Source organism: Nanorana parkeri, unplaced genomic scaffold (genome assembly GCF_000935625.1).
Source record: "Nanorana parkeri isolate BGI_ZX_2015 unplaced genomic scaffold, ASM93562v1 scaffold30, whole genome shotgun sequence".
NCBI classification, from domain to species: domain Eukaryota; kingdom Metazoa; phylum Chordata; class Amphibia; order Anura; family Dicroglossidae; genus Nanorana; species Nanorana parkeri.
This window is the reverse complement of record NW_017306298.1, coordinates 1,428,614-1,449,189: the sequence shown is the minus strand read 5'-3', so window position 1 is coordinate 1,449,189 and position 20,576 is coordinate 1,428,614. Positions and strand designations below refer to the sequence as shown.

Genomic DNA, 20,576 nt, shown 5'->3' with positions numbered 1-20,576 from the left:
GGACACAGTATAAAGGCTTCGCTGGTTGCCATATTGTATTTTGTTTGAGGAATGAATGCACAGTGGGCTGATGAGCCAGCAAATAAAAGCACTCTGGAGTGCCTCCACATATGTGTCAGAGGATCCCCCCGATACCCAACCCCTTAGTGTTTTTCGAGGGGTCATAACTCTAGGAGATAATAATAATGAACACAAAAGGGTCAGCTCCGTTTTTGTGTCATTTGTATTTTGAGGGTTAAAGCGCAACTGAACGTATTCATGAAAACATAATTAATTGTATTGGATAATACTGCTAAAATAAATGCCTGAAATTTTTGTATTATCTTCCCACAATGCCCTGCATGGCAGAAGGACTGAGAAGAAAAGATTGTACTCTATGAGCCAGGCAGACTCTTCTGTTTTATCCAGTAAGAGGCGTAGGCAAAAGAGTTTAGGTAGCTTACAAAGGAGGGAAGAACTTTGAGGACTTCAGTGGTGTGGATGAAACATAATCATTGCCCAGCCCGAAGGAAGATTACACAGGAAGCTCCAATAGTGCCATCACTATGGTACGGTGCAGTGCCTAGGTATAGAGGCACTTATGGGTGTTGCAGTAGAGATAAGTCTTTGCTAAGACTTAATAAAGCCAGACTGAGCTTCACTGAAAAGCTGACAACTTAACTGTGTATTTAGCCCCTTAACTGGCATTTACATCTCCTTAAAACTAATATTTCAATCAACTGACACTGTTGAGCCTAACGTCTAGTTGCTCCTGTCTTTGGGCCCAAGTTTCTTTGTTCCTCTTTACCAAGAAACTACAGCTTATGTTATTTTCAAATGTTAACTATTTTTGCCATGCCTTCTAAGGTGAAAGTATACAGAGCTACAGTGAAAGTATACAGCCAGGAGCGTGCAGGCCGGACAGACGCCATGGGACACAGGAAGAAACAGCAGTCCGCGCTGGATCAGAGACCGGCACCAGCACTAGAGGGACTGCTGAAAACTACTAGAAGGAAGATGATGTTCAGATCAAGAGGCATTACTTAAGGTAAGTCCTTACAGCAGCATGGGGGGGGGTCAAGGGTTTAATGTCACCTTAAAGCCTTAAAATGGCTGATATCATAGCTGATCACATGGGCAGCGCCATGAAAACTGCAATCCAAATAAAAAGCTAAGATGCCACCTACCTTGGCTGTAAGGGATAGGAGGGTGTAGTTCTGCTTAAACCTCTTTTAATGCATTTTTATTCCTTGTATGTTCACCTTGAATTGGCCAGGTTTATGACAACATTATTTACTGTACTGTATCTATGGAGCACAGAACACCTCCTCTTCACCACATCTCAGTAACACAGGGGGAGGTTGTCTGTAGTCTATAGATTTGAAGTGGACAGGGTTACAAACATTGCTTGGGGTATTAGTGCAGCAAAGGCAAAAAAAAAACTTAGCTAGGCTAGGAGCTAGGAGCTCACTGGATTTATAGCAGATCAATTAATTGTTTTTGCACTTATGGAACAGATATAAAAAAACGCTTTCACTGGTATATTTACCAGACCAAAAGAAAGCAAATGACTGAAGTTCATTGCTATTTATTTGAGCATAAAGTATTTGTGGTTTAGATTTTGTTGCTATTAAAAGGCACTTGAAACATCCATCTTCTCTATCTCAAAACATTGGAAGGTATGCTGGTCAGTCACCCACTGCCTTCTCACTTTTCTAAGAGGCTCCTGTAGTGTGATCTGTTTGCCAGACACCCTGGCTCTGCCCCCCCCATGCTGGAATCTCACTCCTTCTGTTGCATCTTCTATACATTTAAATGTAAAGGCAAATCAAACAACAGGGAGAAACCAATTCCCAGCAGGTGGGAAGAGATAGAAAGCTCAGGTGCACAGACCCCACAGGTGAACTTCCAAGAGATATGAGATCACAGTGAGCAATCCAAACCACTGACCTCAATCCAAAATTGAAATATCAGTTTGGGGTTGACTGACCCTTTGTAGACATTCAGATGGATTCTATCCTGCATATGTTTTTATGCCAAAAAACAGTCCCTCATTATTTTTTTTTGTTACAGAAAAGAAAAAAGAAAACACTGAAAAAACCTGATATAAAAAAAGCAACAGTACACAAAAAAGATCAAATACACACATAAAAAAATGAAAAATACAAATAACATCAGTAAATAAAATAAATTACTCAAAATAAATTATATATGAATATAAAAACACACCCATTAAATAAAGGAAAAAGAATACATTTCGTGGGGAGATTGATTTTGCCAAAATCACTCTGCGCATCCATATTTACAATATTCTACAACAAAAAAAGAATATGACCCTTTGTAAAGGAGGCGCTGGAGACCCAGGAAAGAGGTGCTGGCTTTGGGTTCCAATTGTTGTATGGCTATAGGCTCCATCAATGGAAATCTAACCCAGTAAATAAGTGTGTGTACACATACAGGATACATGTATGGATACAAATGATACTACTCTATATACCTGGTTCTATTTGTCCTATTTCTGTCTGGTGCATTTTTCAGTTCTGTGAAGTCCGAGACACAATGCATGTCTAGGAACAGCAGATCACCAAACACCTCAACATCCTCTGTCTTCTATCCTTAACAGTTTGAACTTAACAGATATATTTTTTTAATACCAATCTATAAATATTTAAAAATGAGCAGCCATAGAAAGCCACTTCCCCCCTAATCTCTGACTGCCGAGCTTCCCAGTTTAAAACTATTGATTTCATGACAACTTCGACTGGCTGGTCAGATGATTGCCAAGCCTTCCCTGGCTACGAATTCCCCAAAGCCAGCCTATTGAGATGTGCGTCTGCTTGAGTCCTGCATGGCTAATCTGACTTGACAACATGCAAGGAAATTCCATGTTCCCTTTTTGGTGCTTTAATGCACTTTACTGAAGGCGGAAAAAGAAAACATTTCTAATGATTAGCAGTCAGGAAATGTGAACAAGGTTTACTCGGTGGACGTATTTTTTAATTATAAGAAGAAATGCCTTTGTGATCCCAACGTCCTCCTGTTTCAGGGAATAAATCACTGTTATTTTCTAAAATAGAATGACATTTTATAGTTACCAAAGATAATTCTAAAATTAAAAAAGAAGCACTCAGTCCTATTAAAGAATGAAACATAATTCATTACTGTGATCAGGAAGCATAGTGTTCAGGTTATGATTTAAGGCGGAAAATGTCATAGCATTGTTTTTTTGCTTTTTTGGGAAGTGTGATTGTACCATTATCCTTCTACAGTATCTACATGAAGTGAACCCGTGCTTTACCTGTCATCTTCTGTGTCATCTCACTTTGGCTCCATTTTCCCATATGGGCGAACAGAAGCAGCTCAATTTAAGCTTAATACAGCTGGACCTTGCAGCGCTAAGGACTCTTTCCCTGCAATCACATGACCGCACCAATGCTTGGCGACTGGCCACTTAGGCAACCATAGCTGCATTATGGGAGTTAGGGAAGAAAATCCAAATAGGTTGTTGCAGGTTGTTAAAGGGTTAAAGGTAGCCATATAGATCTGAATTTTGGCTGATTTCCTGCTGAATTGGCCAAAAACACGTGGCTGGCCCTGCCAAACTTTGCCTAAAAAGTTGAAGGCAATCGGTGGAACATTTTTGGCCGAGCAGTGACTTCAACCAAGAAGATGCAGTCAGTGGTTGGGCATTCAGACAGCTGCGGACGTCGGCTGTGTAAATATAATAGCTGGTAAGGCAGATTCCTCCCTTAATGCAATTTAGCATGAATGGGGAAGGATTGACTGATTCCTCTCCTTCAGCCTGTGGGGCGCATGTATGGCTAGCATTAGACGTTACACAGTTACACTAATGGTCTGTGGAGCTGAAGGAAAGAATAAATAAGGGTGAAATAAATTCTAAAACCAGATTAGAAACATCTCATTCCCAATATAACTCTACGCTCATGTAATTCTCCTTCAACGTTCAACATTTCAACAGTGCCAGCATTCCATGTCCTCTTCCTTTTTATTATAGGTCATGTATGAACTGCTGTTCTTCCCATCTACAGGTTCCTACACCATCTCCTTAGGCGATGTATGAGGTGGCAGTATGGGGGAGTCTCAACATAAAAACACCCACTGCACAAGACAACATTAAAGCTGTACTCTAGGTATACATATTTATGCATACTTGCATTAGTCCAGCTTGGCCCAATGTAAGTATACATATTTTATACCCGATAGGGAAAAACACTGTAAAACACTGTAGTAGGCGGAGCTACCACCATGATTTACAGTGGTATTCCCAGAGATCTGTACTGCTGCTGTGATGTCACGGCACCCGCCACCCCCCTTGTCCAATCAGAGAACACCTCATATTCATTGATAAAAATACTAGGCGTTTGCTTAATGGCCACTGTGCCGAGCGAGCAATGCCCTGTGTTTTCACAACAGTGTTCGCTCAACACAGCAGCAGTAACCAGAACCAGAAGATTACTGTATGGCACTGTAGTTACAAGATCCCTATGCCCCTACCAGGTATGAAATATATGCTTACAGAGGGTCAAACTGGGCCAATGAGAGTATACATAAATATTTATATCTAGGATGCAATATTTAAAAAATATATCTTTATTAGCAAAAAAAAATACAGGAGAAAACACAAAGAACAAAATCTGGAGTACAGCTTTAAAGCAAATGTCAAGGCCAAATAAAAATAAACATCTGCAGAATCTCTGCGATACATGAACATCTTCTCGTGTTCTATACCTGCAAGTGCAGAAAAATACCTGTTGATATGCCAGGATTTGTCTTGTTGTGGACTGACAACATGCAACATTTTTGTGAACTGAGAGGCATCAGTCCTGACCATTGTCTTTTTCTAAACTACTCTCCCACTCCCACTCTCAGATCTCTACAATATAGGCCCCCATTCACACTAGTCATGCACGTGCATTTTTAGGCTCATCCAAACAATAAATAGGCCGTAAGCGCTGATGGAGGAATCAGTTCTATTTTTTTCCTTCAGTCCACGGGTTGAACAAAAAATAAATAATAATAGAACAGTGGCCAGCTTAAGTTAGATGTCAGAACTAGTACACACAGGGTCATGCTATCATACCCAGGGCAATATGAACAAAGCTGTATTAAGAGATCATTCGAGTCGTATTTACTCAAAAGTACCCAAAGGTGATCAGAAAATGCAAAATAAAAGCAAATAAGTAGTTAAAACCGTTTTGCTTGGGTACTATCCTTTCACTACCTAAAGACCTTGGCAAAGGCCAGTAAGTGCCTTACAGGAAACACAAGCCAACATCTAGATAGCACTCCAAGAATGCACATTGTGAAGCCATCTTTCAGACAAACAATTGTTGTCTTTGTTGTTTTGCAGCTGTCAATACTCAGTGACACTGTGCTCAGCCCTGTACATAACGGTTCACTTATGCTCACAGCTGAGCCTAGTGTTGATGAGTACTCACAGCTGTATCTGGAGGATGTGTTCAGAGCCCCAAGTGAAGAAATGATCAGACACTCAGAGCATAGTAGTAAATGCCATGAACGCATGCTACAGCACAGTTCAAGGACAAGAAAGGGGCAGGTGACTAGCGCTCCATGTACACTGTACGCACCATAGATATCTTCTGGATGTGCAGACAAATTAACTCACCATGATAGTCTTTGTATAATAGATTGGATTCCCTCTCTGAGCCGATAAATGATTCAAGGCCAACGACCGTATCTGACAAGTTTCTTACACGCACTGTAATTGCTTTATTCTGTAAAACAAGCAAAACAAAATAAACATTGAGGAGGATGTAATTAGTGTTTGCAGGATAAATCTGTGTCTTATCAATGAGCTGCCAAATAGGCAGAAATAAATCCACACTATAAAGCTTCCCAATGTGCCGAGATTATATAGAGAGATTTGTAGTGTAGAACACAGAGGCATAACAAGAGGCAACAATTCACTGTATTCCATTGCCGTAAAGCTGAACTTCAGCCTTACGTCAGCCTTGCACAGTTGTACAGGCTGCTCTCCTGTACTGAAATACACTGATTGCACTGTAAGCTCCACAATGTGCATTAGAAGCTGCAGCCCACCTAATTGCCTGGCTGGATGACATCCAGCATCATCTAGCCTATTCCTCACAAGCCTGTTGGTCCCTGGCCCCTCCACTTTCATTGACTGGATTTTGGTTCTTTCAATCATAGAAGCCCAGCATCACATGTAGGCGTTACCTAAGGTTGTCTGTATCAAATGTAATCTTGCTTAGAAACACCCACTACTGCAGACTGACATCAAGCCAGTGGCGGAACTACCACCGATGCAGCCCCGGCGGTGGGGCCTGAGTATCTATTCAAACACAGCTCTGGGGCAGAGATGGGGGGGTCCGTTGGTGTCCGGCCGCTGGTTACCATGGGATCGTTATGCGACGGGAGTGATCACATTGGCTGACGGGCCCCCTGTGTGCGACGAGGTCTTTCCGACACTCCCGGCGCAGAGATGAGGGGGCCCGTCTGCCGCCGAAAACTGTGGAGGGAGCAGAGAAAAAAAAATGCACCCCCCGGGGGGAGAACGGAGGGGTCCGGTCTGCCGCCGAAAACTGTGGAGGGAGCAGAGAAAAAAAAAGCCTACAGGCGCTGCAGGGGGCAGCCCTGGGCCTCGGCCGTGAGGACCCAGCAGACAGCCGCCTGAGTACACGGCCGCCCTGAGATGGACACACACACATGGGTGGTTTTCTGCAGCCTCCCCCACCAGGAAACAGCCAGAAGAGGTGAAGGTAAGTTAATAAATAAAATCATTATTTTTTTTTTTAGCCCAATTGATGACATTACTGTATAAAGTACTGCTGGTATTTATAGTTCTATATAGCAGGTCCCATTCTCCATACAGCAATGCCATTTTTCTAACTTTTTTTTTGTGGTTGCTAAAGGGGATATGAGTTAGGGGGGTTTGTGGGGTTTTTTTTGGGGGGGGGGCCCCAAAAATAATCTTGCACCACGGCCCTTTGTTCCCTAGGTCCGCCACTGCATCAAGCCATTTTGATATTTGCATAACTCCTCCCAAGTGCCAGCCCACTGCTTGCATCACGCTTGAGGGCTTCTGAGAGAAATACCGAGGCAGGGTGCTGTGTTCAGAAAAGTTATGTACACCACCCTTCCGGTCTCTCCCACTAGCCATGATCTGTTGGCATTGAATAGGGAAGCACAAATACTTAAGGGGTTATTTGCGAAAGGAGCCGAAACATCCAGCCATAGCTTCAGCTGATTCTTCAGCTCTCTTCGGCCACCTCTGCCCTTCGGTTCAGTCGAACCGAAGGGCTGCTGTACGGGCTATTCACTACAGCCTGTACAGCCGCCGAAGGCGGACGAGCGGTTCAGCCGAGCCGAAGGCATATGTTCCTGCTTGACTGAGCTGAAGTGACACCTGAAGCGGGGTGAATGGCCTGCCAAAGGCTGGCCATAAGCCCCGCAAATGACAGCTGGGCAGAGCCAGCCGTGATCTCACGGCTGGCCCCGCCCAGTTGTAATGACAGATCAGCATCCCCAAATGACCTGGGGATGCTGATCTGCCATTAAACAATAACACGCCAATAACAATTAAACATAGTCACGGCAGGCTCCACCCAGTTCATTGGCTCTAGCAGGTGCCGGCCAATAGGGCAACAGTTGGGCAGAGCTAGTTGTCACTGCTAGCTCCGCCCAATTGTTTTTTTTTTAAATCTTTATTTTTTAATTGTACTATTTATTTACATTTAAAAAAATATTTTTTTCAACTTTCTTCACTGATTTTCTATTCTGCTCGGTACGACAGAGGTACCGAGCAGAATAGCCAAGCCGAATGCTATCTACTCACTGCCAATCGACCCCTATGAGACTAGGGGCGAAGGCAGCGAGTAAGCTGCCGGAGCTTCGGCTCAGCGGATCCAGATGTTGGATCGGATGAGTCGAAGTGCTTCCGCTCTGACCAAAGTGCAGCCGATGTACGGCTGAAATCAGCCATACTGAGCCGGAGTGAATAGCCGAACGTTATTTGGCTCACTTCACTTCGGCTGGGTCATCCACTCGACTGCCTTCGGCAGGTTTATGAATAACCCCCTTAGTCATGATGTCACTGGGTCTAAAATAAGTTATGTAATAAATGAGCATGTTGATGACTGGGTCTAAAATAAGTTATGTAATAAATGAGCATGTTGATGAGGGGGGTTTGTTTTGAACTGGCTTTCAATGCATCTCAATGCTTGAAAAAAGCATTCTTCTTTTAGTAGCTTATGTATCTGTGTATTACTACACAATGTAGATCTGCAAAGGGGTGCAAAAAACTTTGTCAACACATCACAACACACATCTACATAGGTGTCATGACACAAGTAATAAAGGTGTGAATAAGCACATATGTTATTGTGAATTATTGTGGCACATTTAGGTGAATAATCTGTTTGCTGACTGTATTTCGTCTATCTTACATTGCTTTATTTTCGATCCGATCATTTAAAGAGCACCTTCCAATGTGATCAATCTATTTTAAAACGTTTACTTCTTACTTTTCATACAGACATAATAGAATTAACCCAAAACTGATAAGCCACCAACTTTACAAAAAGCCTTTAGGAAAGTGTGACCAAAGTGTGTAGGAAAGTGTGACCAAACTTTTAAATTGTACAGGTTACATGTGCACAAGTAATTGTATTAATAAACAAGATAATAATATAGCTGTGTACTTGTCTTCCTTTTACATTGTGCATTGTGCATTTTATATTGTACCTGCAAAGCAGTTGCTCGACCTATATCTGTTGCAAACATATTGCTAGCCCATACAACCGCCCTTCACTTGAAGCCCCCCCTTCCCATCACACCACATGCCGCTCGCCCTCCTTCCTCCCTGCCAACATACCCCTACCCACCAACTCATGCTCACATATGCTCCATAAACAAACTGCTGAACCAAACACCTTCAATAGCATTTTGATAAGAATCCAATACAAATAAAACAGAAGTTGTTTGCAGTGTATGGCCACATTTCAACAGTTTCAGACAGATTCCATCGATGAAGGCAATTGATTGATCATTAGGATTTCTTGTTTTGTATGACCAGCATATTTGAAGCCCATAGGGTTTACTTTTAAATCTTGCACTCAGCCATACACTGGGCGAATGCCATTCACCAGCATTCTCACCACTAGATGGAGCTGAAGAGCAATTCCTATGCTCCCCAGCTCTATTCAGTGGCTGAAATGCCATGCGAACGGCATTCACTTAGGGCATGGCTGGAGCCAAAAAACAATTCCTATGCACCTCAGCTCTATTCAGTGGCAGAAATGCCATGTGAACAGCATTCGCCTACAATAAGGCTGAAGCCGAGAAGCAATTCCTAAGCTCTCCAGCTCTATTTAGTGGCAGAAATGTTGTGCAAAGAGCATTCTCCTAGCGTATGGTGAGGATGAAGATTTATATATAGACCTGTCTGTGTTTTCCAGTCCATGTACTGCCAAATAAGTCATATTTTTCCCCTTCCTGTTCAAAGGAAGAATGATCCATTTATACAACTCCTATACCAGAGAGGAACAAAACACTTCCTAGCAACCTTTGATATTATCCATGTAATCATACTGGTTTCAAAGCATCGCACAGTGTGCAAGTTATCCAGCACTCTGCAGACATAAAGGGCTGTAGCATGCTGCTTACCCAGTGTGCCAGCACAGTGTGTGTAGCCGGGCGGACAAGCACTTACTGTTAAAATTACTTTCTGGTCCCTGATGTGTTCTTCCAGCGAACTATCAATTATTCATATGTTTCTGCAGGATAAATAATTTAAAGATTTTTATTAATTGCACATAAAAATTGCTTTTAAGACCATCCGTTTAATTTTGAGATGGTAAAACCTCTTGCCTCCTTGGTTATCATTAGATAACAAGCTGTTCAATTTTTAACGTTTCAAACGAATCATAGGATTGGTAGCTTTGTATTTAGCGATGTAAATGCTTTAAAAGGATACCTATAGCCCTGGCACTTTGCATGAAAAAAACAGGAGCTCCCTAAACACTGTGTAGAAAAAAAAGAGACAGATGCAAAATGCTTCTTTTCATCACTATCCAGGAATTCATGCTCCCCAATGGTGCCCATCACATGACAACGTGTTGGCATTTGGTCATGTGATAATGCTAAAAGGGAAGTAAAGAGATCAGACAGAACTGATTGGCCAACACTGCGTTAATGGGAAAACTCTGATTAGAACTGAAAATGAAAACTTGGAGTACATGAATACAGCCAACCCCGACCAATGCTTCAGTTTGCTCTACTGCTCCCCACTCTCTTTTGTCTGTAATCTGGAAACTCCTGATTGTGATGCAGAAGGTATTCCCAAATACACCCAATGCAAGCATTTTGCCTCTAACATACAGAAAGCCTAAAAAAAAATGTCAATGTCAGCACAAAGGAATTATCACTGTCACCATTTAGGCTTAGATCTATTTTGGATAAAGTGGAAAAGGGTTAGAGCCCACGTCAGGGTTTTGTCTGTGTACCTATGGAGGTCCCCCCTACTTCCTGTGAGGATGGTGATGGCAATTCTCTCAAATGTTTTTAGTAGAAGAAGGATAATAATGTTTAACATTATTATTGCTGTCTTTGCCTCACAGAAATTTTGACTCTTTCCAACCCCATCCAAAAAAAAAAAGGATGGAGTTAGGCTATGGGGCAACAGAATGCCTTTTTTTTTTTTCATTTTACAACACTTCTTTCTTAGGTAAGGGTTTTAACATACACTATATTGCCAAAAGCCTTCCCAGAAGAGTTGGCGCTGTTATAGTGGCAAAGGGCGGGCCAACTCAATATTGAACCCTACGGAGTAAGACAGGGATGCCATTAAAGTTCATGTGCATGTAAAGGCCGGCGTCCCAATACTTTTGGCAATATAGTGTATGTAGTGGTCTGGTTAAGTAATTCATTAGGACTTTAGGTAGTATGTCTTCTAAAGCAGATATTTCAGCAGAGCTTTAAAAAGGTAAAATAACGGGATGGCAAAGTAGGTAGTTTGCAAAGGTGACTGTGCCTATGAGTGTTCTGTATCAATTACCGTATATCATTTACTTGGTTATTAAAGCGGGCCTTTACCCATATCTTTAAAACAACAACAAACAACACACCTTTAGAAATGTTTAGTAATGACAATCTACACATACTTCTAGATAATTGTCAGCTTTGCATTCTTTGCATACACTATTTCTCTTTTCTTCCCTAGTGACCATGTTTACTAAGGGCAGATTACTAGTTCTCCTTTTATTTCATGGATGTGAATAGTCATGGTCATGTGACCATGCACATCATCTCAGGGGAGGAAAATGCCTTTCCCTGAGATCTCATGAGATTAAAGAGGAGATTTCCCAGCAATGCTCTGCTGATGACAAGGCAATCTAAGTGTGCATTGTTTTTGGCAAACTGAAGTAATTTTGCCCTTTCTAAGCAGGAAGTGAATGCTCTGCAAGTGTAAGTATTTCACAATCACAGCCTTTTACACCTGACATGTCTGTTATTATTAATCATCATACATAGGGGGACGCATTGGGAGAATTTGGTTGTTGAGTGTAAAGATTCGCTTTAAGGACCTTAAAGGATGCCATTCTTTCCCTAAGATCACTGTATGGGTAGCCTCAAAACTACTACTTGCTGAAGAAAGTGTGTCTACCCTTAGATTAGTAGTGACAACTGTTGGGGACCTGAGCAAACTTTAGTAAAATAATTGGTGAGAACAAAGTATTTTGGAACTTGCTACGCGTTATTTCCTGTTAAAGATCTTACACTCTTTTTATTTAAAGTGGTTAATGTTTAATAAAATATCAAAACAATTCACAAACTCTTGCCTCAAGCCCCTCTCCATTGTCCCTGCATCAGTCAACAATGCAGAAATATTACTGCTCCTTCAGTTTTGGTCATTGGTCATTTCAACCCCTCTGGACGATTCGTACCAGGGATAAAGAATGCAGAGAAATCCAGTCCAAGAAACAGACTGAGCTCTCCTTTGGCATTCATCAGTGTTGCTCTATGTATGCCCTATATCTTTTGCTTTTGTGCCACCTAATGAGGGTGTCTCCATCAGAAAATCACAAGCCAGATGTCCATATTTATGTTTCCTCTGCCTTCTCATCATTTATTTCCCAATACACTCCAAACATGCACCTATTGGCTTTACCAGTTTCAATGATCCCAAGCCACAATCGGTAGTAAACACATGGGAAGGAAACATGGGGCCCGCTGGTCTTCTTCAGAAAATACTAGTTGCCTGGGTATTATACTAACCCAATGGTTTCATCTTAATGACTAATAAAGTATGCAGGTCAGGAAAGTCAGGAATCCTTATCTACATACATATTTTGGATCAAAGTTTTGAAGCATGAAAGCATTTTTAGAAAGAGAAGTCAATAAATCCTGACTACATATTTCTCTGATATTTTGTGTTTTTAACAGTACTGGCTTTTGCTCCCCCTACAGAGGGGAATAATGATCAAGAGTAGACAGGATGACTCTCCTCAATCTTGGACGATCTGCTCATCATTCCCTGTGCACCCCTCAGTGCCCCCCTTGTCTTTTTGGCCCCATCAGGCAGTACGTTCACCCTTTGATTTCGTCTATGCCACTAAGCACCTTTTTACCCCCTTTCCTTTGGTTTCACTTTAAAATGTTGTTTCTTCTGATGAGATCTTCCATCGAGATGTTATCTGTGCCATTAACGTCAGATGTGTTGAGTGGGTGTGCATACATTAGCAAATGAGTTTGAACCTGCCTAAAGAAAGGTGTTGCAGTATTTCAAGACACACTATTTGTATGCCATGATTTCATGAAAAAGAGCCAAACCTGCACCTGCATTTCCAGCACTTGGGGCTCTTCAATGAGTGGCAGTGACCTGTGTAGAACTTCAAACGAGGATCATGTGTAGAAGCACACAAAAGCTCTGCAACCGGTACATAGCATTGTATAACAATGGCAGAAACATTACAAATTAGCAGTGGTTGAAGAGAGTGACACCGCTACAGCGATTCTGTCACATCATTGTGTGCTGGGGTGGTGGGGAATCACAGCTTGCAACTACCAAGCTTTTTAAAAAAAAACAAAAACTTCCCCTTCTTCTATGACAGCAGCAATAAATTATATATTAGTTTATAATAATTCATTCTACCTGGAATACTGGAATGCACAATGTATGTCATGTATTAAATGTAAATTAAAAACATAACTTGTAGCCTATAGCAACGAGATTTTTTTTTTATTTGTAAATTGCACTAGAATATTTATAGCTGAACTCTGATTGGTTACATAGGGTAACATATCTTGCTGTCACATGAAAGAACGTTTATTGGCTATCATTGGTCATATTGGTGCAATGACAGGTTGCATTATACCGCAAGAGAATGGATCAAGATATTTAGGATCCTGTGACAATCTCAGTGTGTATGGCAAATGAGAAATCATATCAAAACATCACTGCTGCATAAAAAATCAGATGGGTGGGAAAATTGTAATTTTCTATATATCTTCGTTGACACAGTAGAGATGAATTGATGTAGCCCTGTAGTATGTGGGGCAGTAAAGAGAAGATGGCTCAACTGCATTCAGTAGTGAATGTTCTTATTGGTTGAAGAGGGTATAATTGTGTGACATCCATGTGTGTATAGCAAACGGTACACTTCTTTGGTCCAAAAATTAGTAAAATTATTAGTAATAATTCAAACAATTGATCCCTACACAGCTACCCCCTCATGTATCACTTCCCCCTCCCTTTTAGATTGTAAGCCCTCAGGGGCAGGGCCCTCCTTACCATCTTGTCTTGAGTTGTATTGTTATTGTAATGTCTTCCTTATATTGTAAAGCGCTGCACAAACTGCTGGCGCTATATACAGTAAATCCTGTATAATAATAATAATTAGCTAAATTAATATTCGAAGGTTTGAAGTGAGACATTGTAACATATAATGAACCTTCCCTTAAATTGACCTACACTCAAAAAGCTAACATTAAGGCATGGGAGCAAAAGTAAGCTCACCAGATAAATAGAATGTCTGCTACCTCCTTGCTCCAATACGCTTCCACAGAACACCGGTGCACAACAAAGGCTTCCACCAGCCATGTGTCATAAACAGTAGAAAAAAGTGTTTGCACACATTTCCAGATCTAGTTAAAATATTATTTTTTATTCAAGGCATAAAACCAGACATAGCAGTCCCGCTAACGCGTTTCAGCCTCATGAATCCTGCCAAGGTCATCTTGGAATATGTCCGTGTCATCAGGGAAGAAAAAAATCCATTGATGGAAAAACCTGGTCATTCAGTATATTCAGGTAGGCAGATGACCTCATTTTTGGGGGATATATAATTGCTGAACCTAGACCGATTATCCAATGGAAAGCTCTGACCTATTAGCTCAGCTAAATCCAGGAGGTGACTTTTTTTGGCCAGGGAGTGTAAATCTGTTCAATAAGTGCAAATTAATACCTGTTGATTTGTCAAAAATCCAGTAAGCTCATAACTTCTTATGTACGCTACCTCTGCTGAACTGTATTTCAACCAGTATTATCAGAGTAACCTAGTTCACCCCAGTGAACTACTGAACACCTTCCCCCTAGGTTATCACAAAAGGAGAAGGGGAGGTGTTAGTCCTTAGTTAGTCCTTATACACTTCCTGTCCTAGGCTGACAACCCTGCTCCTCCATATATACAGTACATGGGTGAGCGACCGAGTGTTACTGGCAGGTGAAAATAAAAGGAATAAAGTCTGAGTAAAGCAAACGAAGGCAGCTACACACCTAAGGACTGAAAAGCTGCAATATATTACATTTGTGCTCTTGGGTTTAGTTACATTTTAAATTGATTGTTTCTAGACATAAGATCAATATTTAATACATAGACAGCCAGGTAGTCTGTAAGATCATAGGCAGATAGACGACAGATAGACAGGCAGACCATAGACCAGGGGTGGGAAAATCCGTCCCTCCAGCTGTTGTGGAACTACAGGTCCCATGATGCATTGCAAAACAGAGTTAGAAGCATGTCCCCCAGAAGCATGTTGGGATTTCTAGTTAAAGCCCAGCTGGAGGGCTGCAGTTGCCCACGCCTGCCATACACAGACAGACAGACCATAAGTAATAAATCTACACTATAAAAAACATCAATTTTTATGAATTCCAAACTGATCTTGATATTTGTCTCGACACGCACTTACAAAAATAATATATTTAATTCGACTGAAATGACAATACGCCAGATAAAAGTTTCCCAAATAAATTAGTTGTTTCATTTTAACGATTTTGGAAGCAAGTTTGCTTCCAGCACAAATAATTGCTAGTACCCAAATCTCAAACTGAGCATCCAGCTGATGTCTACAATCAAGTGGCAGGTTAAAAGATACTAAAGTTTAGAATCAGCTTAGACTAATCCCATATTGAGTGCAAAATTATAGCTTGTCATCAAACACAAGCTGGCAATCCAGGGGCCAGATGGGGAACTGGATGGGAAAGAGAGTTCATGCAGGTGGGAAAGTGATGGAGAGTCAGCAGAAGAGATGACTGCACCTTCTGCTGGTCAGGACATCATCGGATGTACTCGGCTATTGGCTCCTGCAGAGCTGAATTATTTAACCCCCTATGGTGAACTATGCAAGATGCCCCATCCTGAATGACTGCATGTAGACATGTGCATACGCAGAAACCCTGAGCCCCATTTTTCCTGTAACTCTCTAGGTAACTCTCAAATATACCACCAGGCATGGCTGTAGCTTCTTGTCACATGTTTCTATACAATATTTGCTCTCTCCCCGAGAGACAGGAAGAAATATAAAGTGAGTGGTGGAATGGCTGAGCTCCAAAGAAAGTCAACATTCTCCTACCAATACACATGAAAATATGGGTAGATGTAAAATTAAGGCATAGAAAATGGTTAAAAATAGACAGATTTGCACAAAAGGAGCAATTGCTCTATCTTGGGGAACTTTCCTTTGGCACATTTCCTCTATTGGAGTAGGCCAGGCTTAAAGAATCTTAAATAAAGGCTTACAAATGTGCAAAGTATTATTAAACTGACAAAATATATCTATATGGTGGGTAGGTGATTAACACTCTTGTCATACAGTACATACACTGTCCTTCCTTCTGAAGGGTGGCTACTTTTGTTCCCCATGGTCCCTGTGTGTGTTGTAACGTAGCCTCTGCTCCAAACTTGCTGCCGTTATGGACTACAATCTCAATACAAATTATTAAACTAAACATGAGATTGTAGTCCATCACGGGAGCGAGCTTGGAGTCGTGGCTACATTACAACACACACGGGGGCCATGGGTAACAAAAGTAGCCACCATCCAGAAGGAAGGACGGTGTCGGCACCAATTCAGAGATAATTTGAGGATCTACAGCCCAGTGATACACAAATAAGATACATTTTTGTTCATAGTTAAGGTACTTAGATGTATTTTTAAGATTTAACTCCCGAGTTTAGTGTTGCTTTAATGACAAAGTGAAAACAGGTCTCTGCAAGGTGATTTATGATTTAAAAAAAAAAGTAACTAAGTGTAAAAAATATAAAATAAAGTGATTTCCATTGATGAGTCTGGCTAAAAGCCCACTGTGATAAAATAGTTTGCAAAAACACTTCTAAGGTTGGGAATATTAGTATCACTGGGACTTTATAGACATTACATGAACTTTATGGTTATTGTTAGGGGTTGCAATGTCATGATTAAAGCTTAGGTTTTAAGGTCCATCACATGATGCACACGTTGTACACTTTTTTGTATAGTTTTAAATTGTACAATGTCACAATAAACATTTTTTTTAAAGTACTGTCTCTTCTTTTACAATCCAATAACTGTTTAATAGGACACTACATGTTAGCACAATAACATAAAATGAATACAATAGAAGTCGGTAGGTAACTTGGAAATGAAGGGGGTGAGAGAGAGGTTGCAAGTACAGATATTACTAGTAGAAACCATCCAGTAGTACATAATTGAACTGTATTTAAACCTTAAATTTGAACGTTTATAATTTTAATTGTTTAAATGGGCACACTCATTTTAAATCGGCTGGCAGTGCACATTACAGTAGATTTAGACCCTAGCTAAATGGCATCTGGTTTGCTAAAGCACTGGTCATCATTAGCAATTGCCATTTTGTTTTATATAAACATTTTTGTTTTAGCCTTCATCAATTTTTCCACATTATTGGTAGATTCACTTCCCGATAACAGTGGACCATACCTGTGTAATGTGTGTTGGCACAGATGCTTGTAGTCTCCAACAGGAGTGAGGGTGACAATGCAGGAGCACAACTGGGAAACAGTTGTCACTCCATATCACTAAGTTCTTGAATAAGGACCAGAATGGGAGGATCACAAGGTATTCATTTACCAAAATATGCACATATAAAAAGACTGAAAATTACTTTTGAAATCACATTACCATGTTACAACTTCAGTGGATAGGTGCCATGCAAGATGCAGTTCATGCGTTAACATAAGTTGCCTAAAAATGCAGTAAAAAAGCATTTTACCATGGATTACCGCAGTGTAAAGGTGTGAAAGGGCCCTTGGGGTTTGGTCCAGGTTAAGGGATTGCATTGAGTATAATGTTCTGTAAGTGACTATAGATATTTAGTTGCAACCTTTTTTTTTTTGCAGGTGTGAAAAGGAACTTCTATGACAAGCAAACAAAGTTAATTTACAGCAGATAAATATAGATATATATATTGTGGTGAGTCAGCAGGGCTGAGAGCAAAGAAGGGGTTAACTTGGGAGGGCAGGTACTTACAGGCTCTACATTTATGATTAATGCCAAATGAAGGGCTGCCTTTAGATACAGTTGAGGAGAGCTGTGATATTGGCCGATACCCAGACCCATCCAGAGCAGGAGTGCTGTCTTTTCCCCCACTGTTTTCACATGAGTTCTGGCTGCAGACCTACACCGGCTACCAGACTTCCAGAAGGCTCCATCCCAGGAACCCTACAATACCATTTGCTTTGCTGATTTTAATCTCCCTAGACTTCCAAGCAGTGGCTGCTCTATGCTGAACTGGCACTTGCTTCTGCAAGTGAGCTATTAAAGTTGTAGGTCAATTGTGGCACAAACAACTCTTAAGAAGCTTTCAGCTGCAGCGTACAATTTGTCGGCAGAATTAAATATTAATTCTAAGTGTTACTTCTCGTGGCTAAGAGCTTTATTTTCCCATCGCTGGTCTGCGGCAGCCAGAAGTTACAGGGCCTAATCTATTTTTGCTCTCATTTAGAGCTATAGCTCAGTAAATATAGTACCTGTGCAGCAATGATCCAACTATGACAGAAGTCACACTGTTTCAAACACTCTACCAACAAAATGTTTAAATTGTACTTTATTAGCACTGTGATAGCACATATTCACATGATCCGTACATTCAGACAAGAAAAATGTTTCCTATAATATATTTTCTAAAATGTAACTGTTAAAATACAAATTAGATGAACTGATCCATGAAAAAAGTGTAACTATTGTTGCAAAAGTGTTTCTGAGTAAGGCCAGGACATCAGTTATGATTTTGCACACTGACCATTAAAAGCCTAATGTCCCCTAATGGCAAAGATAAGCCCTGATGGCTACAAGTTCAGGTTGGTTGTAAGTTCGTCAGATTTTTTTTCTTCATATAATACTGTTTTCTTCCTTATTTTAAGCCTTTTCCCATCTTAATGCTGCTGATCTCCTCAAGTATCCTTCAGCCACTTCCTGTATACAAGGATTTGCCCAAGCATTAACTGCACAACATTGATCAGGACTGACTTCCTGATGGTGAAAACTGTGGCCTATAGCTGCACAATTTGTGTCTGCACATTTTGCTTGTAGCTTCCAGCAGGGGTACATAGGGTGAAAACACAGAAGCATAACCGCATAACAGAGAGTCCCAAAGAAGGGCCTTTATGGCAGGATCACCAGGTATTATAATAATGAAAGCTGCATTTCCAAGATGTAAAAAATATTTGAAATTAAATGAACATGTTCATGCTTATATGAGACTTCAGTGTATGGGTTTAGATCTACTTGAAATCTACGGCAGCTGGCCATGGAATCAAGTGACTGTTGGATGTAAGATCTGACATCTGCAGACACGACTTCTCCCCTACAGAGGAACACTGTGCTTGCAAAAACATTCCTGTTTAAGCAATGAAGCAACAAGTAGAAGCGTTGGATTTGTGGTGGGCAGTCAGTCTTAGTGCAAGGTTATAGTGGGTGTCAAGATTTTCTAACTTGTCTAATAGCTTAAAGTGGAACTCCATAACTTTTTTTGGACATGGTGAGCAGGGGTTAGAATCTCGGTCAGATTTGAATTCCTTTTAGTGTGCTCATTTGGGAGACTTTCTATGACTTTTGATTCTCATATAACAGACGCTTTAACTACCTGATGGCCAACCCTTGGCCCTTTGGTACTTGATGTGCGGCCCTTGAACTCCAGCAGTTAGAGGAAGAAATTATAATTTGTAAATGGGATGTAATGGCAGTGATCTATTCTGCAGAGTACTCAGTTTCTAATAACTTCTGTAATCTATCCTCCGTCTCTGACCATCTCTTTTAATATGTATATTGTCTCTACAGTCTTCTGTAGCATCACATATTGCATATTATGTGTTATCCTTGGTGATGTTAAAGGCCACCGTTGAGGCCCCATCCTTCTCAAAAGTTGACCACTACTACTCTAACTCTTCCTCACTTTCTCTCTTGAAGAAGGAATACCACGTACTCATTAACACTGCGTCTGCTCCCTTCATTTTGGGAAGATATCTGTTTTTCTATATCAGATAATATACCAGAACAACAGAATGATTGCACATTATGGATTTTATAGCTTCTTCCGATCTTTGAAATACTTTGGCACTGTACAGATTATGGACCCATCAAAGGGTGCTAGAATCAATGCCATCACTGTACTGGGCAAGGATATATCAGAATGGCCTTGACATCTCTTAATCTCTGAGCAATATATCGGTACAACATAAACAAATAGAATTGATAGAGAGAAGAATACACAGAGATGGGGCACCAAACCCAGAGAAGTTTACTGAATGGTTAGGAAAGCTTTTCTCTGACTGCCTGTTTTTTCCTCTTAGACCAGCTCTGTCATTTAAAAAGTAACATGCAAAAGAAGGCTTTTAATACTTTTAAACATTTATACTTGTCCGCCTTGCCACCCATTCCTTGAATGTTTGCTCTCTTGTAAAGTGCTGCTGCCAACAGAATCTTCAGTATTCAACACACTTTCATGGGTGTCGGATGCCTGGTCCCCCACCATGTGCCATAATTCCATCTGCTGGCCCCTACATCATTAAAAGACACAGTAGTGATATAGCTGTCATCAGATGAAACCATGGCAAGCAGCATGGGATGCAGGTGCGTCGGATGCCAAAGAATCTTCTGGTGGCTTGCAAGAGAGTGAAGAGTTGTGGAAAAGGCGTAGGGATAGGTATGTATCTTCACTTCAGTGATTCCTTTTCTATCTTTTTTTTTTAAACTTCATGACAGGGACGCATTAGAGTGTAGATAGATAGTTGACAGGACAAAAAAATAATTTGTTGGTATAATAATGGTTTAAACGTCAAAATCAAAAGAGATATATA

At 40.8% G+C, this 20,576-nt stretch overlaps 1 protein-coding gene across 3 annotated transcripts in view; it reads right to left on the bottom strand.

Moving 5' to 3' along the window:
* ELP4 (elongator acetyltransferase complex subunit 4) overlaps positions 1–20,576 on the bottom strand; it is a 200,922-nt gene that overhangs the window by 83,193 nt on the left and 97,153 nt on the right. For all 3 annotated transcript variants that reach the window (XM_018567806.1, XM_018567811.1, XM_018567818.1), the window contains one exon: positions 5,627–5,735. In XM_018567806.1, coding sequence (XP_018423308.1) covers positions 5,627–5,735 — 109 coding nt within the window. The remainder of the gene's footprint in view (positions 1–5,626; positions 5,736–20,576) is intronic.